Source organism: Saccostrea echinata, unplaced genomic scaffold (genome assembly GCF_033153115.1).
Source record: "Saccostrea echinata isolate AGI-Se365-2 ecotype Australia unplaced genomic scaffold, CSIRO_AGI_Sech_v1 ptg000001l, whole genome shotgun sequence".
NCBI lineage: Eukaryota > Metazoa > Mollusca > Bivalvia > Ostreida > Ostreidae > Saccostrea > Saccostrea echinata.
In genome coordinates, this window is record NW_026889750.1 from 47,981,182 (window position 1) to 48,002,652 (window position 21,471).

At 31.8% G+C, this 21,471-nt stretch overlaps 2 protein-coding genes across 2 annotated transcripts; both read left to right on the forward strand.

Moving 5' to 3' along the window:
* Window positions 1-3,565: 3,565 nt before the first annotated feature.
* Window positions 3,566-4,813, forward strand: LOC133193249 (G-protein coupled receptor 83-like). Its single transcript, XM_061329210.1, has one exon. The coding sequence runs from the start codon at window positions 3,566-3,568 to the stop codon at window positions 4,733-4,735; it is 1,170 nt and encodes a 389-aa protein (XP_061185194.1). The 3' UTR covers window positions 4,736-4,813.
* Window positions 4,814-14,716: 9,903 nt separating this feature from the next.
* Window positions 14,717-19,634, forward strand: LOC133193402 (perlucin-like). Its single transcript, XM_061329330.1, has 5 exons — window positions 14,717-14,798; window positions 15,350-15,438; window positions 16,552-16,642; window positions 18,150-18,378; window positions 19,548-19,634. The coding sequence occupies exons 1-5, from the start codon at window positions 14,726-14,728 to the stop codon at window positions 19,609-19,611; spliced, it is 546 nt and encodes a 181-aa protein (XP_061185314.1). The 5' UTR covers window positions 14,717-14,725; the 3' UTR covers window positions 19,612-19,634.
* Window positions 19,635-21,471: the final 1,837 nt, after the last annotated feature.

The following is a 21,471-nucleotide window of genomic DNA, read 5'->3' on the forward strand; positions in this document are numbered from 1 at the left end:
GACCCGAACATCAAAATATAATGAATACATGAGCATACTGGAAAACAATATACATGAATATTCATTATCATAAGACCTGGAATAGCCATATGTAATACCCATCAGATGAAGACCTGACACGTGCCTAGTGACCACACGTTTCTGTCGCATGAAACATTCATTGATTCTTAATTAATATCTGTAAGTATTATCAATGCTCAAGGATTGAATCGTTCCTCGGACGTTCTAACTAGAGCTGAAGAAATTGTTAGCCTGGAATATCATTGACGTATATTTCTAACCAGGAATGCGCTTTTAGGTTATGAAATAAGCAAGAGGAAATATTATTTTGATTAACAAGAAAATGAACATTTGTGTGACATAATTAACATAATCAATGTTTCTAGAAAATTCAGTCAATAGTTGTTTTGTTATATGAAAAAGAAAACATTTTTGATTTGAATTTATTAAATTCAGCAACTCATTTGTATCCAATGCATTTTCTGCACGTTTAGTGTAGCGCTAGCGAATTTTCAAGTCCATGATTGCGTTACCTGTTTTTTTTCTTGTGACTTTGTGATTTTTGGAAGTCTCGACGATATCATTGCGTCACAATAAATCAATCATATTGTGGGAAAAAATCTTTTCGGTCCATAGTAAAAAATTAATGACCAATATTTTTGGAGGAGCTAATATCAATATTGAATGATAGATAGATTCTACAGATCAAGACTTTTCTTTTAACGAAATAAACAGCATATTATGTCAGATTTAGAGTAGAGGTATAATTGATCTTGTCCCCGTCTGGGTTCCAGTATTGCCAAATTCTATTACAGCATGCCACTTTTTTAATCTCTAAGGCCTGTTCCAATATTGGATAATATTTATCATCTGAAATTTTGAGGTCTTTGTGGATAAAGAACTGATAAAAGACAATTGACATCTATTATCCAGGCGTCAAATTTACAGCGCTGAGTAGTGAGTGCCATTTATCTCGTTTGATCTGTAAGTTAGAAATCTATCTTCAGTTTCTTTCCTTCTTAAAACAAAATTAGGTATAATTGTAAGAAAAATAAGTTTTTTTTCGCACGTATAAATCATGTCTTTACAAAATTGTATATTACATGGAGAAATACTGAATTTATCATATTACGAAGCTCATTTTCTCGTTATGTCGAATTCAGAAAAATCAATATGCCATAAACATATAGGCATTGCAGTCTTTATTGCTAGATTTTGGAACGTTTTTATCTCTTGTGCTGTTCAAATAAAGTTGGAAATATTGGCGGAAGTTATTATTGAGATTAATTTTGGAAATGTTGATATATAAAAAGACACAGTGATCTTGAAGAATATTTTCAACCTGGAGAAAATGATAGACTATAAAGCAAACACAATATTTTCATATATATGCAGACCTCCTTAAAAAAATCTTTGCCAAGTGTGGGAGGGCATTTTATTGTTAATTTGATAGATCCTGAAATACTATACAAATATAGCCTTTTGGTGAGGTTAATCCCTAGATATATATAGTCCTTAGAGAAATCATATCGACCGACAACGAAGAGGTCGATATGATTTCTCTTAGATCTATAAACATAGCGATTGTACCTAATCAAAAAGCTGTATTTGTTAGCTTTTTTGTGTATCATCTATTGAGAAAATCTTTAAAAATTATCTTTCTAATTCCTCAGTAATTTAACATTTTAGGCAATGTTATGCCATACTCATTACGACGTCACAATTACAAAATAGCACCAGGCCACAAGACCATAAACAAAGAACAGGCTTAAGTCAAAATTTAAACTTAAGTCCGTTCTCAGTTGATGGTCTTGGGACCAGAAGTTCTTATCTGTTTTTAGAAATATCTAGTTTATATTTACTTTAGTGACGTCAACACCATTGTTGTTTCATAAAAAATTGTTTCCAATTTAAGGGACACCAGATTTATAAGCTTATAAGACATTTTATACTTGATCATGTGATCTAGTTTGATCCAATTAAATAGCTAAAAATGATAGAGAAAAATAATAAATCTATCAATATACCAAGCATTTTTGACGTAAAAGTTTTATTAGGCATGTTCTCGGTAAATATCTTGTAATATAGCTTTATAAATCCTAGTAAAAACACTTACTTATGTACCTCTGAAAAAAGGTGGGATCAGGTGCGATGGAGGAGTAAGTATCCCTTGTCGACCGGTCATATACACGTGTGCACCTTGTCATGATCGGATAAACGGAAAAATCCGTAGACAATTAAGCGTGAAAATAATGACCTAACATTTGGTATTAAAGACCCAGTCAACATTCGAACTAACAAGAGATTGCATTTGCATAGAAGGTGGTTGTATCGACTGTAGAATTTGGGAGCAAATATTTAACGGAAGATACTTTAATTTCCCAGAAAATAATGCCATTATACTGCAATTGAATTTTGATATGTTGAAGATGATTATGTCGGGTTCATGACATACTCTTGAACAAATAGCAACAAAGCAATGATGGTTGAATACGGGTTTCAGGGTTATAGCCTGCAAACCATCTAATTTTCTGATTGCACAATTATCAAAAGCTCTGAGATGTGACCGTGCGTCAAGATGATGGCACTCCTGTAGGCAGCAGAAACGAAGGCTTTACCTATTCTAGTCAAAGGGTCTAGAGTTCTGACTAAGACTCGACCTGTGACAGACAAATAGAAAGACAATCATGCCAAATGCTGGTTACAGTGGGGGATAAAAATGAAATGAAACATCTCTGTCGGCAAAAGAAAGAAAACTTGATTAACATTTTGCAAAGACATTGATTCATTATGACGCAGTCTTTACATAGATATTGCATATGGTTATTGTATAATCAGAAGAGACTACCAAGTAATTAAGCAGAGCTGGTTCTTAATAAAGAAGAAATATAGGTAACTATGCATAAAAAAGATAAAAGCATTGTATTTTGTACCATTGTACCTGATGAACAGTCTTATGTCTAGAGTCTTTAGCCACTTTATGAATAAAATACTGCTTTTTCAAAAAGTTGTCACTGTGATCAAAAACACGCATCATATAATGCATGGATAAGTAGCCAAAGATCTTTGACATAAAAGTTAAGAAAAAAAGGCAGCATAGAAAAAATGGGTTTCTCATAAAAATATGTCAACATACAAAACGAAAACTTTGACGGTTAATCGGACCGAGCATACTGTTAAAATAAGGAGCTTTTCTGGTCATTTTGAATTCTGTCGGTCATTCCTCACTTTGGTGTGGTGTTCTGTTTCAGAAAAAAAGCCCACAATCTTCTTACAGTCCCATAAGCCCTGTCATGATACTTCTACAATAATCTCCGTAAAAACCCCACAGTGTACGATTTATCATATTGCGTCAACAGTAACAGAAGCGGCTATGATATCGATTTCAGAGTCGCTATATAAAGTCACTTCTCATAGACAGGACGGAGAAAAAGATTCAGCGGTTGTTAGTCTACTGTTACATACGCAAATTTTCTTTTTAAGTATTAATTGTTAATTATTCATTCAAATTATTTGAAGTGGTCAGAAAATTTCTTTGAGATATATTGTCATCTATGATTTCAAAATGGAACCTGATTTTACAATGATTTACGATTATTTTGTGGAAAAATTCGATAACAAGACTTTGAAAACTTTATTTGAAAACAACGACAGTTCTGTTTCCAGACATTTTGACAGAGACGAGCACCTGTCTAGAACACTGGGACTGGGGATAAGTTTCGGAATTCTCGGGGTTTTATCCTTGTGTTTCAACTCTCTCATATGCTGCATCATCATCTGGAACAAAAGTTTCCACACTGTTACCAATATATTCCTGGCCAATATGGCAATGTCGGACATTCTGTTGGTATCAATCAACGTTCCTCTGAACATCATTCGTAATGTAACCTACGAATGGAATTTAGGAGTCGTCCTTTGTAAAGCCTTGACTTATTCTCTAATGATTTCATCGTATGTGTCTAGCTTTACTCTTACGGCAATTGCTTTTGACAGACAAAGAGTTCTTCTGCACCCGCTTAAACCAAGGATGACTAAACAAAAAGGGGTAGGTGTCATATTCGTTATCTGGGCAGTATCGATCACTCTCGCTTTACCTTATGGACTCTTCAATTCTGTCAGAGATATGGATATTTTTGTTGTGAAGGTTAAAAGATGTCGATCTGCCTTTCCAAAATCAAGTGTGATGTGGGAACAATATTTAACTGTTTTTACTATTCTCGCCCAGTATATAATTCCGTTATGTATAATTGGCGTAGCGTACATAAGGGTTATTCATAAGTTATGGATGAGGAACCAGTTAGGATACGTCACAGAGGACCAGAGAATGAGACAAATTCGCGCCAAAAGAAAGAGCATCAAGCTTTTGATCGCGGTAGTTGTGGTGTTTGCCGTCTGCTGGATGCCGCTTAACCTGTACCATGTTCTGACGGACCTTCATCCTAATACTGTTACGTTCAAATACGACAGTCTGGCTTTCTTTATCTGCTTGTGGGTTGCAGTAAGTAGCACGTGCATAAACCCTTTTCTCTATTGTTGGATAAACCCACGATTTCGAAATAAGATTGTTAGCAAAAAATCATGTTGCTACAAAAAAGCAGAAGTTGCAGTGACGTCGGAAGAAATGGAGGATCTCACAAGTTCTCCGGATACAAACACGCAAGAGACTAATGTTAGCAAATTCCCAGTACTCACATTTTTAAAATTGAAGTTGGACAATAAATCAGTATTCTGTTAAGTTGATGCAAAAAACCAAGGTATCAAATATTGGAACTATAAAGCGAAATATACTTACATTTCTGTTATAAGAACCCAAATGGTGAATTTTTAAAGTCATTAGTAATACATGTACTAATTGCTTGGTGAAGTTTTATGAAATAAAAATTACTTTTTATCCTGAAAAATAAATGCCAAAAGGCCAGTTTTTGCCACATTTGAAAACAAGACATTACGAAAAAGGGCAGGACACTGAAAATTAGAGCATATTTGTCCGAGCATTTAATATCTTAACTTTCAATCTTACCAAAGTCAACCTTAGCCACAGAAGCCGTATACTGTACAAATTAAATGGCTGATTATATACATGCATTTCATCTTGTTCTTTCAATGTCTTTAAAACTCAAGTGTAAGCTTTAAGTAAACGAGTACCATGGAATCAATTAATTCGTGGGTATCAATACTGATTTTGTGGGAAAACAAATGTTTACTGGTTTGTGGAAACGTTTCAACGGTAAGTAGTATATTCAGAAGATTCTATTAATCAATGCTTTAAAAAATTCATGGGAATGTAAATTCGTGCAAGGGTAAGGATGACCCATAAAATCTATGAACATTGGTCCCCTACGAACAATGCTGGTTCCAGAGAAAAAATTACGATAAAAAGTTAATTGGATAGAAAGTGAAATTTTCATTCTGTGCTAAACAACAAAAGGCTGTGCAAACATACGTTGAATTAAAAAGAAAAAAGTTTTGATTTACTTAAAATAGATATTAAAGTTTTCTATGAGGCACCGTTTTGGTATTTACTGCCAAAAAGTGATATCATCTATTCGAATAGGTGATATCAACTATTCAAAATGAATAGGTGATATCAACTATTCGAATAGGTGATATCACTTATTCGAATAGGTGATATCACCTATTCGAATAGGTGATATCACCTATTCATTTTGAATAGATGATATCACTCATTCGAATAGGTGATATCACCTATTCGAATAAGTGATATCACCTATTCAGAAGCTGATTTCACTTATTGAATAGGTGATATCATCCATTCAAATAGGTGATATCACTTAATGACAGTAAATACCAAAACGGCAACTCATAGTTTTCCTCTAATTTTACCTATTACTTTATTACTTTGACTATTCTTATTTTCATTACGCTAACGGTGTTACTCTCGAAAATTATGTTTCATCAAAATAGAGAGAAAAATCAGAGCAGACGCTGAAAGAATCAAATACAGGGAATCAAAACGTATAAAGGTCATAAATCAATTTTTAATCAATGTGTACAGTTTTAAGGAGGGATTCTTCTCATATTTCTAGTATTTAAAAATCAGTGAAATTTTCACAGAATCAAGAAGACAATATTACTAAGTGATGGTATCAGTTAGATTAAGTTTGACCGTTTTATATTAGAGGCAAGGTCCGGTCAAGCTCATTACCTTTTCCCTGGACATTAAGAATAAAAAAATTACTGTTGCCAATCATGCAATGCCTATTTCTAGTTCAAAAGGTCACATGTTTTTCTTTTTGCATAAAGAGATATTACAATATAGGTTCTATAAGATGATGTTACCAAATTGACATAAATAATTTAACTAAAATGGATATTGGCTAATCCGAATTTTCTCTATTTTCCTTAAATTTTTAGGATATTTTAGTTATTTTTATATGCTTCCTATATTTAAAATTTTCTTATTTTCACATATGGTAAAGTTGTCACATAAAAATAAAAAATGATATAAAAACAAAATGTTTTGATCGTTTACTAAGAGAGAAAAAACACTTTTTTTACGGATTTTGGCTCAAATCTGTACTTAGATTGGAAGCTTTTAAAAGCTAAAATTGTAGTTTGTTTGGAAAATCATATTTATTTGATATTTTTAAACTTTAGTCCATTATTATTAATTTAACTTACATTCAAAAATTTCTTCAAGTCTTTGATTGTGTAAAAATTATAACTAATTTCATTGTTCTACAATAATTTTTAGAGACAGAAAAGAAGATATTTTCATGCACCGCCATTCCGCCAAAAATATAGTCCCTGCTAGATTTCAAACTCAGTTTACCATTTCTATTTAAAGTTGTATACAATTGTGATGAGGAAAGATAATGATCTTTTAAATCTCTTACATCTAAATGTATAAAACATATAATCAAATATACTTTGAATATTTCATCTAGTCAGAAACCAGTCAAGAATCCCTCCTTAAACTTAATCTTAATTTAGTATTTTGAATTTCATCAGATACTAGTAGCTGAAGAAAATAAATGTGTAAATAATGTCCAACAAACATTTTTATTCAATTTCTAAGACAATAACTTTTCTGATTACAAAACATATTGCTGTCGAAGATTCTCAATTTTTTTCAGCTAAATATAGTAAAAAGAAATGCTAAAAGCAAAGCCAATAAAAATCGTAAGTGATTATATATATATATATATATATATATATATATATATATATATATATATATATATATATATATATATATATATATATATATATATATATATATAGAGAGAGAGAGAGAGAGAGAGAGAGAGAGAGAGAGAGAGAGAGAGAGAGAGATATAGATATAGATAGATAGATAGATAGATAGATAGATAGATAGATAGAGAGAGAGAGAGAGAGAGAGAGAGAGAGAGAGAGAGAGATTTCGAAGAGTAATCAATCTCATAAATATTGTAAAGAACTTTAATCGTAAACAAAGCATAAGTATGGTCCCCTGAAAACACCAGAGTTGGGATAAATTAATTTATTAGATGGTTATTAACGTCCATGGTCAGTAAAATATCCAAGTATGGAGCATATGTGGCAAACTCTGTTGTGTCCTTTATTTCGAGTTCACTGGGCTATATTGAGTTGACATATCAACAAATATGACTACTGTTATATAAATATAGCCCTTTAATGAGATCGATCTATAGAAATATCGACTTCACAGAAAAGCATATGCTTTCTGTGAAGTCGATATATCTATGGATTGACCGAATCAAAGAGCTACGTTTATTATATTATTTTCTTTGGAACAAAAAAGAAACAAATTCATTATTAGACTTTGTAAGTTTTAAAGACCTCTCGCCATTATAAACACATCTTCGGATTTCCCTAAGATATCTAGTAACTCAAGTCATTATTGTAAAATATAACTTTGCACGTGACCAAGCAAACCAATCATTTATTAAATTACACAGTAATAATTATATTATTTGATAAAGGTCGTAGGTATATCAAAACGTTGAAATTAAAGCCACCCAAAGAATTCTCATTTTTTAAAAATAAAATCGGCTTCATAAGAATATAAAAACAGGGCAGCTAATTAAGGAACACAATAAGTGTCCATTGGAGTACCAACAGATTAACTGTTGGAGGACCTGTTTTCAAAAGACTACATAGGTATTGTCAATCAGCAATGTGTGTGTAGATCCAAATGATTTTTAACAAAGTAATTTTGTAGATGACCCATCGCATGAAATGAAAATTTATGAGCCCCACCCGACGTGTGTTCCTTGTCATGATCGGTTAAAACGGAAACATCCGTCGATAATTCAGTGTGTAAATAATGGCCTAACAATTAGAATAAAAAACATCAGTCAGCATATGACAAATGATAGATTGTATTTGCTGACAAGGTCATTGTATCGACCATAGTACTTACGAAATGATGACTTCAAACGAGACTGTTGATAATCTTGTTTCATCAACTTGTTTGTCAATAACTTACATTGTTTTAGAAATTGTGCATATGTAGAGCATGCTCCTGCGTATCGAATCAACTGAGAGATCTACACCCCATATGCAGGTGATAAGGGTATATTGCTGCATAAGTAAGGGGAATTGACGATTGGTATAGTTAAAGTCATCATGTTTATCATAAAGCTTGGTTGTTAGATTACCATTAACGTCTTTTCCTAGTAAAATATCCAAATATGAAACAGATGTGTCAGACTCTGTGATATCTTTTATTTCAAGCTCACTGGGATATATCATGTCGACATATGAATGGAAATAACTATTGTTAATTGATAATACGTCGTCAATGTATCTAAATGTCGAGTTGAAGGCCACAGCAAGAGATTTCTTTTTCTCATGTATAAGATTTTGAATAAATTCTGCTTCATATGAATACAAAAAATAGGTGTGCTAATAACAGGGCACAATTGGTAACAATGGGAAATCCAACAGATTGTTGGAAGACCTGGTCTCAAAAATCCACATAGATATTGTCAATCCTAATCTCAAGCATGATTTTAATATCAACTTCAGAGTACTTGTGTGAACAATCAAAATGTTTTTTAACAAAATAATTTGAAAATGGCCAATGACAAGGTAGACAAGGAGTTCCATTTTTATTGAAAAAAGCAGCTGTCAACGATGCCAAAAAGCCTAACCCTGAACTAATTAAATGCACATTTTTGAGAGAATTATGTTGCTGTTAAAAAAGAATAAAACAAAATATGTGAAGATGTTTTAAATGACCAGTTTTTTTTTTATATACTTCGTTGATATTTTTTCAATTTACACGTGTGTAGTACTTAGATGACTCTTCCCCCGTTTTGCGCGAAAAAAGTTTGAGTGCGACAAGTAAAGTTTTCAGGGGTTATTTTTTGTAATTGAGTACCATTAACGCTGGATTGCTTTCCGGTATAGTAAATCACTAAAAAGAAAAAAGTAACCATCATTAGAATTTCTTAACTCCTTATTAAAAGATAAAAATGAATTGTTTTTGTTTAAAGAAAGAAGTAAAACGATTCTTGATGAAATAAACCGTAATCAATAAAGAAGGAGGGAGATACCAAATGTGTATGATGAGAATCTAGAAATATTGATAAATTCTTCAGTGACCGTTAACTGGGCATGTAATGAAGCAGTTTTCAGAAATTATTTTCTTGAGTTGGTACAGAACATGCTAAGTTTCTCATGAAAATCAATCTTGATATTTTGACTTGGAGATATTTTTAAGTAGAACTATTTTAAGGTTATGCAATACAATCAAATTGATATTTATTTCAAAAGAAAATATTAAAGGAATGGTTTATATGGGTAAATTTCTTTAACATAACTACATACATGTATACATAAGAATGGCGATTTTTTTCTCATTAATTTATAAAGATCCGTTTGTTACTTGTCTTTGAATTGATTGTAATCAATAACTGACATAAGAAGTATCTTTTAAATAAAATGCACTTTGATTTGACCTGCAAGGAATTGATAAAGATTGATAGCTGAATCTTGCGTAATTTGTGGTAAAAAAAAAGAATAAAAATATGAAATAAGTTATCCATTATTGTCAATTCTAAATAATACATATATTGTATTAATCCTGACAATAATGGATAAAATATTATTGTCAATTCTAAATAATACATATATTGTATTAATCCTGCTTCTATGCATGATCCTCTTCATAAGACATTTGTATTCAAATATTTTAACTTCGTCCAAACGGATAAAATAGAAATTAATCATTGCGTCAACATACTGTTTTACAGAGTGATTAACTTTTATATTAATCAATATCAGATTGAAAGCAAAACTCCAATTTCATTTTGCTCTGGCACCTCACGTACTGGGAGATAGTCCATCTCAATTCAAGTCTAAAATCTTATCGGCTGTTGACATGCCCAACGTAAAAGATCATGTTTGACCATTCTTAGTTAAGATTATAGAGACAACTGATTCCTCCATCCCCAGCGATTGTCTGATTTGACATGAAATTACGTCCAATTTATTTGCAATCCATTGTTGTGGATTTATTGGAATTCTTAATAAATATTTATCATTATATCAGCGAAAGATTTACGTATTTGTGTGATATCCTTGCTTAATCTGTAAATCAGTGATTAAGTAGAAACATTGAATTTATTTAACTCTGTTTAAAACATTTTCTCAGTTTCTTTACAGGAAATATGACTGTAGGGATGTATAAAATAGTTCAACATTTGGCTGCAATTATTGCAGGCTTAATTAACATCCTAGCTGGTTTAAATAGCACTTGAGAGGTACTGATAATCTAATGACCTCGTCGATCAATGGTCTTGTCAAAGATAAGAAATAAAATACCTATATAGTTGTTTACTCTATCGTCCGTTGCTAGGCTTTTTTTTTTTTTTTACTGAATGGCTACATATATTCAAATGTTCAAAGGTCGCTTTTATTTACCGGGTTTTAAAAGGCTAATGGCAAACCAGGAGATTTTGAGGTGTCATTATGTTAAGTTTGCTAATTTTCAAATACACGATAACTGCTTTTATAGAGTAGAGCTCCAATTATTATCTGTAAGTAACTTAAGAAAGAATAAGAGTCAACTTCATTATCAGAGAAAAAATATCTTCGTGTCATTATTTCCCAATCAATCATCCCACGTAAAGTAACAATGCCTCGATTGTAAAAGATTAAACCATAGAGTTAAATATTGAATTGAAAAAAAGGTTTGCGTTATAATTGACTTAAATAAGGACTTAAAAGGGTTTTATTCAATACTTCTTTGAAAAATAATGCATCAGTGATGCACTCTAATTTTTGTTGTCGTCCTGAGAGTACTTTGCAGTAATTGTTTTCCGTATTGCATCCTAGTTGATAGACATTTTTTTCATAGATGGGAATGATTTTAACTGTAAAACTGATAGCTTTTTCATTTAAAAATTGGTCCAATTATCGGGCAGCTAATGGCGTATATGACGTCTTATTTACTTACGGCGAACAAGGTTACAGTCTTTGCACTCAGAACCCGATATTGTGAGTATCATTGATTGGAAATATGTCCTTAAGAAAGCTGTTGGTCGGTTTATCCCCTGTGACAGATAGTTTATGCATTTACAGTAGCGTGTATTGGTGACCAGATAAAATGATTGCATAACACGAAATAATCTATATCTCACTTTCAACTGTAACTTTGTTTAAGTAAGTTTAATTCATTTTGTTTTAACCTTATATATACTTGAATGATGGTATTTTTCTTTTCCTTTCACAAATGCACTTGACATAGAAATGTAAAACTGAATTTAAATGTAGCAGGGATTATTTTTTGACGGAACAGTGGAGTAGGGAAATACCACGTTTTGCTTTTCAAATCTATCGTAAAATACTGAATTTAGTTAGCATTTTCAAACAATCAAGGACGTAAATCAATTTTCTAAAGTAAATGATATTAAAAAATTGGAATTTTAGTTGCCGAATAAATCAAACAAATATTCATTTCTAAATAGAGTAAAGGGACATATCAGCAAATACTGAAGGAAGAGAAACAAAAGTAAAATAAATGTTTAGAACGATTTTCTTACTGTAATGTCACAAAAAGCCTTCTATAGGTTAAAACAAATATCATCTTCATGCTTTTTTTGTTGATAAAACAATTTAATTAAAAAAATATTGCACAAATTTCATTAAAAGTGAAAATGACAAATCTCAAAATTTCGCTGAAAAATTTCAGCAAATAATAAAGTACAAACAAAAAAGTGAACATAACAAAAGTGATCAATTTCAAAAATTATATCAGTTAAACAAATGAAGAACAGGGCAGAAATATGGACCACTTAATGTACGCAGGGAGTATGCATGTCCTGTCGACTGGTCACACCATCGTAAGCCCTCTGTATTGATTGGGTAAACGGAGTAATTCGTAGTCAAAATTAGTATCAAAATAAAGGCCTCATAATTGATATGAAAAAAAGTCAGTCCAAATACAACCCAAATTATAAGTTGTATTTGCAGACACAGTCATTATCACGAACATATTTGCTTACTATAGAGGAGATTGTTTAAAGCCATGTAACATCAAATTAGTTGACAGAAGCCTGCCTCGAAAAAAACCATTGATAGCATGCACCTACGTACCGAATCAGTTGAGAGGCATGGAAAAGCAATGGAAAAGTCATTCCGTTGGTCATAATGATTAGTTGTTACAGAAGTTAGCCAGTACACATCTGTTTGGATATTTTACTGCCTAGGCCTGTTGACGTTTATGGTCAACAAACAACAAAACAATATGACATATAGTATGACTTCAGCATTTCCGTCAGCTTCGCTTATTTATGTGGCAATATCCTACTATCTTCTGTATATGGTGTTTATGCCCCCCCCCCCCCCCCCACACACACACACACACACACTTATTCTGTGCACAAGAACATTTTCTGAGAACATTCAATTTTAAACCGAGGCAGGACTCTGACAAAAATTTGATGTTAAAGTTGATTTTGCAGTTGCTCTCAACACTCACGTTTTAAGACAGCATTTCTGCAAATTCTATAATCCTAGTAATGACCTTGTTTGCAAATAAAAGCTATTGCTTGATAGTATTTAGACTGAGACGTTTCATATCGATCGTTAGACCTTCCATTTTTATTTTTAAAACCAATTTTGACTACAGATTATCAATACTGTGGTATTTCCAGGAGTCCTTTGATTTATTCTGTTCATGATTACTACTGCTTACAAAGTTTATGAGATTTATCATTGTTTCTTATCTTTAACTTTTTCTTTATAATCAATATTAATATAGAGGTTTACAGCATCTTTACCTTTGCGAATTTTTAGCTTAAGAGAACAACGGGGTGATTCGAAATTATCATCTTCTGTAAAATTATGTACCCCACCTTTTTCTTCTTGATAAGGAATATAAACCTATGTCAATCCTTTCATCAGATAAAGGAAATTATAATTAAGATCTTATTTTAAATAATATCAGAGTTGATGTCAACTTTACAAGTACTAACCTTGTTATGCTCTCTATTTCATGGTAAGAAATTGTTTCCACATTTTGACTTCATTCTTCCCCAGTCGCCATTGGAACTGGAATGAATATAAACAACATAGATGCCCGAGATGAAGTTGCTAATAAAAGTCCTGGTTTACTTGAGAACCTCTCGAAAAAAAATATTCACCATGGTTTGTAGCCCACCTAAGTCTGAAGGCCAGGACTTTTAAAGAATTAGATGTACACTTTTTTAATACAATATTTGAATATTGTTTTACTTATGGTCATATAAAGAAAATTTTGAAATAACTTTTTTCTCCCAAATTTAGGCCCAGCTTGGACTTGATCCATAATTTGAAGAGTTTGAATCTAAATCACAAGGTATGTTTGCATATAAATATAAACAATTAAGACCACCTGAATCCAATATAAAAAAATCTGTATGTGACCTCTACCTAGCCCCGTGCTAGATGATTTACAGGGCGAAAGTTACATGAATTTGCATCTCATGATATATTAATTCAAGTTTGTTTAATTTGTGAACCTTGAGCACAAGAGAGGGAAAATTTCATATGGAAGATTCTTTTCAAAATCTGATTAAAACGGTTTCTTTTTCTCAGATTAATTTGTCATTAATCTTGGGCAGTTTCACATTTGTGAAACACTTAGCTGCAGAACTTATACAGGGACCAAATAGGGATAAAAGCTTTTGAAGAAATGTAAAGTCTTTCTCAATATCATCAGATCAACAGTTTATAAAATAATATCAAGACTCGGTGAATATTTTCTAAATAAAAGTATTGAAATGACTAATTTTCATTGCTTGGACACTATTTTAATCTTTCTGATGAAGATGATCACTACTTTGATACAGTCATGACGACATATCTGGGCAATAAGGTAATAAGGTGTACCTATAGTAATTACGTTACAAATAAAAAAAAAGGACCTATATGGGAGTTTCGTTACTGAATGCATTAACTACAATGTGAGCAACGTAGAATTTTTCAGAAAGAACTACTGCAATCCAATGAGTTTGGGATTACGAAAATTTGTTAAAAAGCAAAGTTAGCTTTTTTACATGAGCCGTTTGAATGTTTCTTAGGCGATAAAGCGTTACTAGGTCATTGATCTATTCATTAATTCGAAAATAAAAATATATTTTCATAACATATGATTTAATAGTTCACACAAACCAATGAATGTTTGATAAAAAAAAGAAAATATCTAGACAGAAAGAATATGAGTTGTTCTTATCATGAAGAGAAGGTTCCATTACTAGTGGGTCAGATAAATATGGAAAGTCGGTCAACAGTCAAAATGTCGAAAAGTTTAATATTACTACTTGTCTCGATTTTTTGTGGAAAAGGTAGGACATTTTTAAGTCTCGTTTTTTGTGGAAAAGGTAGAGCATTTTTTATTTTTAATGAGATTTTAAGGACTGAAGATAAAACATGCCATGGTGAGTATTTTATTTCATTCCTGACTTTAATAAATCATGTATAGTTATAGAGCTGTTTGATTTGAATTGCAGATTCAAAGCTCTGCTAAGATCACTAAGACCTTATTACCTTATTGCCCAGTACAGGTACAACATAAGTTATTGGGTATAACTTGTATGATGTTTCTTTTGAGAGATAGAATTCGTCTCTATCAAACCGTTTCTTTTTTAAATACCTAATGTATACGAACACAATAGCTAAAATTTCTAAATTAATAAACAATTACAGATAAAAGAAGGGTGTTTTTGTTCAAAAATGGCGTTCTTGTCGATTATCATCATAACATAAGATTTGCAAAGCTTTTCTTTAAAATTTTGGAATTCATTTTTAAATTGAAGGATATATTTAGGATCTGTAAACAACAGCTGCCTTCTTTGCTAGATACAAACGACATTTTGACATATCTGTTATTTGACAGTGACGGGGAAGTGTTCAGATGGTGCTTTTGTGTATGGAAATTCCTGCTACCTAGACTTCAACATCCGGGCTACGTGGGCCGAAGCTTCCGTAAGTCGGTGCTCTATACTAGATAAATCACGTCGCTTTCTATAGAGAACGCTTTCTATAATGACTGGCTCTGTTTCATGGTTTTAACTAATAACCCACAGAAAGGACACACTTCTAAAAGAATCACAGCCATCCAAGAGCCTTACGTACGATATGACAGAAATTAATGTTGCTGTATTTTTTAAAGGAAGTTTGACATTCTCTACAATGCATAAAATATTAATTTTATAATCGGTGATAAAAGAGATCTGTGAGAATTCAATTTCCTGCTAGCTGCTTGCAGATCTGGAAACTTGTGCACGTAGTAACGTCTCATTCCAGTGTTATAAAGTGCACATTTCTTGGTAATTTATTGGAAGCAATTTCATATTTTTAGTACCTTGATAGAAAGGCTGGGCGGATTTTTGGGACACGGTTTTAAAAGAATCACAAGAAAACATTGATTATACCACCTGAACTGGCATTTCTTGATGTATTACCGATATGATATTTGGTCTTATGTAGAACACAATTACTCCCTTATCATAGCACGTGGATATAAGAAGAGATTAATTTAATTTTCAAAGTTGTCAATTATGCAATGTGCCACAGCCGTGTGGTGTGCATAAACGAGTCAGATTTAAATAAAATGAATTTTAAAAAAGAAAACGGCTATCCAATAAAATAATGAGACAGAGAAGTAGTTCCTATATTACTCAAGTTTTGATCGTCTTATTAAGGAATAACCTTAATTTGCTTAAGTCAATAAAATATGTTCAAAACAAAACAAGGAATAACCCAGATTTTAATGAATCATAAAACATTAACAAAGTAAAAACTACTATTTACATATTCCAATGTTTTGTTAATATCTTACAATAGTAAGATGTAGTTTCGGCAATGATCCTCATATTCTCAAATTTTACATGTATTGTACAACTAGTGTGAGCACAGGTTAATGTTGAGTCTTAAAATCATTTATTCAAAATGAGACTATATAGCATATATAGTTTAACTGTGAAAATAAGAAATGTGTTCATAAGGATAATAACCGAGCTCGTAATAATTGTTTCATTAGCGGTAGTCATATACATTAGTTTTATTTTTCAAAAAAATATTTCTTTTCCTTTCTAGATCATATGTCAAGCGTATGGTGGTTATTTGGCGAATATTAACGATATTCACGAGCAGCACGTGATACAAACAGTCATCTCCAGAAATATAGGTAAGTACTATTATACACATCTCTAGAAATATAGGTTAGTACTATTATACACAGTTATATCTCCAGAAATATAGGTTAGTTCTATTATACACAGTTATATCTCCAGAAATATAGGTTAGTTCTATTATACACAGTTATATCTCCAGAAATATAGGTTAGTTCTATTATACACAGTTATATCTCCAGAAATATAGGTTAGTTCTATTATACACAGTTATATCTCCAGAAATATAGGTTAGTTCTATTATACACAGTTATATCTCCAGAAATATAGGTTAGTTCTATTATAGATACAGTAATCTCCAGAATATAGTTAAGTACTATTATACACACATACACAGTCATATCCAGAAAAAATAGGTAGGTACTATTATACACAAACTCATCTCCAGAAATATAGATAAGTACTATTATACACAAAGTCATCCCCAGAAATAAAGGTAAGTACTATTATACATACAGTTATCTCCAGAAATAAAGGTAAATACTATAATACATTCTTCAAAAATTAGTAAATACATAAAGATAGCGATTACCAGAAATATGTAAGAACTCTGTACTGTTATATAGGCATCTTCAGAATTGTAGGAAAGTACTATTAAGCAGAGATAAGGTAGAGAAATATAGGCAAACGTTATTACATAGACCGTTATCTTCAGGAATATTGGTAAATATACCGTACTACATTGTTATTTCAGAAATAAAAATGAATACTATTTTGTTTCCATAGAATTTGTAATTAGGGTAATTGCTTTGTAATTTGTGATATTATCTTCAGTTCCATCACTTCATTTACTCAATCTTGTAATATAATGGAATTATAATTTAGTAAGAAATGCAAAGTATTGACAGCGAACATGAAAAGTTATTTAAGAAATATGTCTTCTGATCTAAGAATTTTAAGGAAATATTCTAGAAAGTTTCAGAGGTCAAAAGCTTGACTTTGAAAGATGAAAACCAATACTTAAGAAAAACCCACAAGCTTTCTTAGCACATGGACCAGCACTAGCTCGTTATACAGTGAAATAATATGTATGGAAACAGACATTTCCTCACAACTCATAAAATAGACTAGCTCAGTTTAATTACTGGATTTTTCCTATTTGTAACGTAAGATGGTTCTTGGATGGAATTACGATGGTTTGACCGGTCGGCAGGGGATGCTCACTCCTCCATGGAACCTGATCCCACCTCTGATGTTTTTGGAGGTCCGTGTTAGCTCTGTTCCCAATCTGTGTTGTTTAAATGAACTTTGAGCTTGAATACTGTTCGTTATCCCCATATTTCATTCAACACAAACTCATATCTTACAAGCCAGATAGAAAAAAAAGTATTTGAGATTTCATTTCTTGCCATTTTCAATTATTTTTGGATAAGATATTAGTGTGACATTAGAGAAAAGCATGATAATTTAAAGCAGTATGTAAATTTTAAAAATGGTAGAAATTTTACAGAAAAGTGGTTTTAAAGGGGAATGGCAAAGTGGTCTGTTCTATTGTTTGTATAGGAGGCTTTAGTCCTGGGATTTTTTGGCTTGGAGGGACGGATATTCAGATCGAGGGGGAATGGGTGTGGACCGGAAATGTTGAGGCTTTTGGGACATACAAAAACTGGTCCCCAGGGGAACCAAACAATGCCGGCTCTAACGAACATTGCCTGGAGATGGATATGAACGGAAACTACCAATGGAATGATAACAACTGTCAAAACAGATTCAACTTTATCTGCGAAATACCGTACGTAGACATTAAGTTACACTTAATGAAGATTCTGTTTGAATTCGCTCTTAAAGGGTTCGGGTAAGCTTAAAGGGACACTACAAATTGATTTTAACAGCTGCCAACTTAATCTTTGATTACTATATATATTCTAAACTTTCTACGTTTATCTGAAATCAGAAAAGGAAACAAGCGATCGGAATCAAACCAAATTCTTTGAAAAAAAAATCCAAAAGTGTAGAATAAATATTCTATGTTTTCCTTGGATAAATTAATATTAGTTATATTTTACGTTGTTTTAACATATTTTATTGTATATAGTATATAAAAAAGGATTGGATACAAGTACTTTCAACTTAATATATTCTTTCCTTGTTATACAAACACAATGAAGTTTAGTTTACATGATTGTCATAACAAATAAATTGAAATAATTTACAGTTATTTGATACATGTAATGTAATGTACATGTAATGTAATATATGTAAAAATTGTAAAACACACACTCTGAGTAATTTAATAGAGCTCTATATACACTGATTACAATGTTTTTTGAACAAGAGAATCACATATTTATTAATTTTTTAATTCATTTATTCTACATAATTATACATATTAAAAATTCAAAGACACATGTTTTGAATTAGAATCCATATGATTCTCGAATAAAGTTTTGACACTGCAAAAAATTTGAATATTTGCATCAGTAGACAAAGATTCGTTTCCACATAATAAAAGATGAATATCTATTATGGTTTGCTGATTAAGTTGAAGAATAGTGTTTATTAAGATATTTCTTGGGCGTTCATATTTCTTGCATGCAAAGAAGAAATGATATATGTCTTCAGTTTGGCCACAAGTGGGGGAATATAATTATTATATTTTTCCGATATAGGTCGTTATTTAGGATACAGTTATGTCTTAATTTAGTGTGAATTATATTCCAATTATGATTTCCATATGAAAAATAAGAAGGTGGATTAGAGGAAGGTGTAGAAATACACGTTGTGTACGAGCAAGTCACAAGTTTTACTCTTAAATTTTTAAATACATTTATATATTATATGTCAATTTAGAATCAGAATCAAATCAGAATGACCAACCTGAAAATATATGACAACGCGAGACTCATTTAATTCAAAACCGATATATTCCAGTTCTTTCTTTTGGGGTGTTTTCTGTTCTAGGACAACGGACCCAGGAATTACTGCTGGTGGACAAGGGATTATTGGAAAAAGGAAGAATCATTAAAGAAACTATCCTATCCTTTAAGTTGTTTGTATTAATCGTCACTGTGACAGACAAACGGGAAAATTGACAACAGTAGAATTTTTGCATGACATATGAAAATTTTGCTCAGTTTTTGAAGATATTAGGTTTCAGAAAATTGCAAGTTTCAGAACCTAAAAAATCTAATTTAATGGCGAGAAATAAAAGTAAAAAAAATCTTTGTATATATTGCTTCACTTGTTCCTCTTTATTGTACGCATGCGCTGAAAAGTTGAAGAATTTACTATGGTTTCAATTCCATAGATATAAATGTCGGATGACTGAGAATTTTGAAACAATCTACAAAAAAGATGATCAGAACTTATCCCTTACTTCTGCTTGCTCCAATTTAATGTTTTTTACTAGTTTCACGCTAAAACTAAAGGACGCGTGACCTTGACATTGTTCACATTGATGATAAAAACAAAGAGATAGATACATTTTTTTTTCCCGGCACTTATATTTTGCAGTTTTTTCTTGCTTTACAGTGCAGTTGAGTTGTCAAAACTTCGCTATATTCATATTTCACAGAAGTCTTTTGTTTTGTGATACAATTTTCTTAAAAGAAACACATGGTTTTGACTCATTATGCAACTTTAAGACTGGTGTGATCGGCTACAGGCGATCAAATTGAGTACAACCTTTCCATCCGAGAAATTGCAGGTTGTGAAAATCTAAAAAGAAAAATCGTATGATTTCTTTTTCAAAATGTTTATCCGAGTGCATAAGAATGCCTGTATAACTTATTAGCGGTAAATGACTATTTATGTGGAATATCTTTGTAATTTGTCATTTTAGCTCAACTCTGCGTGGTTTTAGTCGCAATATACCCCCTCATCCTCCCTCGGTTTTGTGTTGTAAAATATCCTGGTCATTGTTGGAGTAGCACTGTATTATATGTTATTCCTTGTTATCTATGAAATGTATAGTCTTCGAGCTGCTACTGAAATGTGCAGGTCTTGGACCATTATACTGGTCTTTAGGTTTGATTTTTGATTGAAGATTAGATACATGTAATTAATGTTCGGTAGACTGGTCAGTTTCGAATTGAATGTAACCTTCTGCACGCACATTACGCAACAGACAATACATTGTCTACCACATATGGTCCTGTAATTTTTTCAGATCATCTACTGTACTTGTGATTTTTTTTAAAGAAAAGATGCATTTGTTAGGTGGCTAACATGTATGTTACAGTGTGAAAGAACCCCCCCAAAAAGTTTTCAACTTCTGAGTACATTTCTTTGCTACAGTAATTCTTGACAAAGTGGTTTCAGTCTCTCCATGAAGTAAGTTCAACGGCCTTCTTCGATTAATGTAATTTGTGATGACAGATGTCATACCTATCATATAAGATAAAATACCTCATAAGAATTTCTTAATTAATTTGTTAATAATTCTTCACTAAGCATGGAAATTATTTCTTAATGAACATATAAGTAGGGAATCAGTCAGGACATCATGTCAAACAAATCTAGTACGCTTATATAAGACTTAAGGTTCATTGACACTCTGAAAGGAGAGGTAACTCTCACTTAGACCAATGACTATCATTCCTTTTAAAATTATCACGTCTTGTCATAGATATTTCTTTTAAATTCTGCACTGCAACGTACGCTGAAGGTATTTGCATTAAGAAGGCTGTCTACAACGTCACAACATGGTGTATGTCACAATTTGTGATAATGGCATGGAAATATTCCCTCGCTGTAACCAAATCTTTGAAAAAAGAACAAAGAGTACGTGAAAACAAGTTTATTATAGTGCTCAAAAAAAAAAAAAAAAAAAATGCAAAAAATATCTGCACACCTGCACACACACAACACGCACACCTACAACACT

What these genes read in the sequence shown, in the direction of transcription:
- LOC133193249 (XM_061329210.1), top strand. Translation starts at nt 3,566, where the DNA reads ATGGAACCTGATTTTACAATGATTTACGATTATTTTGTGGAAAAATTC.
- LOC133193402 (XM_061329330.1), top strand. Translation starts at nt 14,726, where the DNA reads ATGGAAAGTCGGTCAACAGTCAAAATGTCGAAAAGTTTAATATTACTA. An exon ending in CTACGTGGGCCGAAGCTTCC is followed by an intron (nt 15,439 to 16,551) that starts GTAAGTCGGTGC and finishes TTTCCTTTCTAG; the next exon opens with ATCATATGTCAAGCGTATGG. An exon ending in AGTCATCTCCAGAAATATAG is followed by an intron (nt 16,643 to 18,149) that starts GTAAGTACTATT and finishes TTGTTTGTATAG; the next exon opens with GAGGCTTTAGTCCTGGGATT.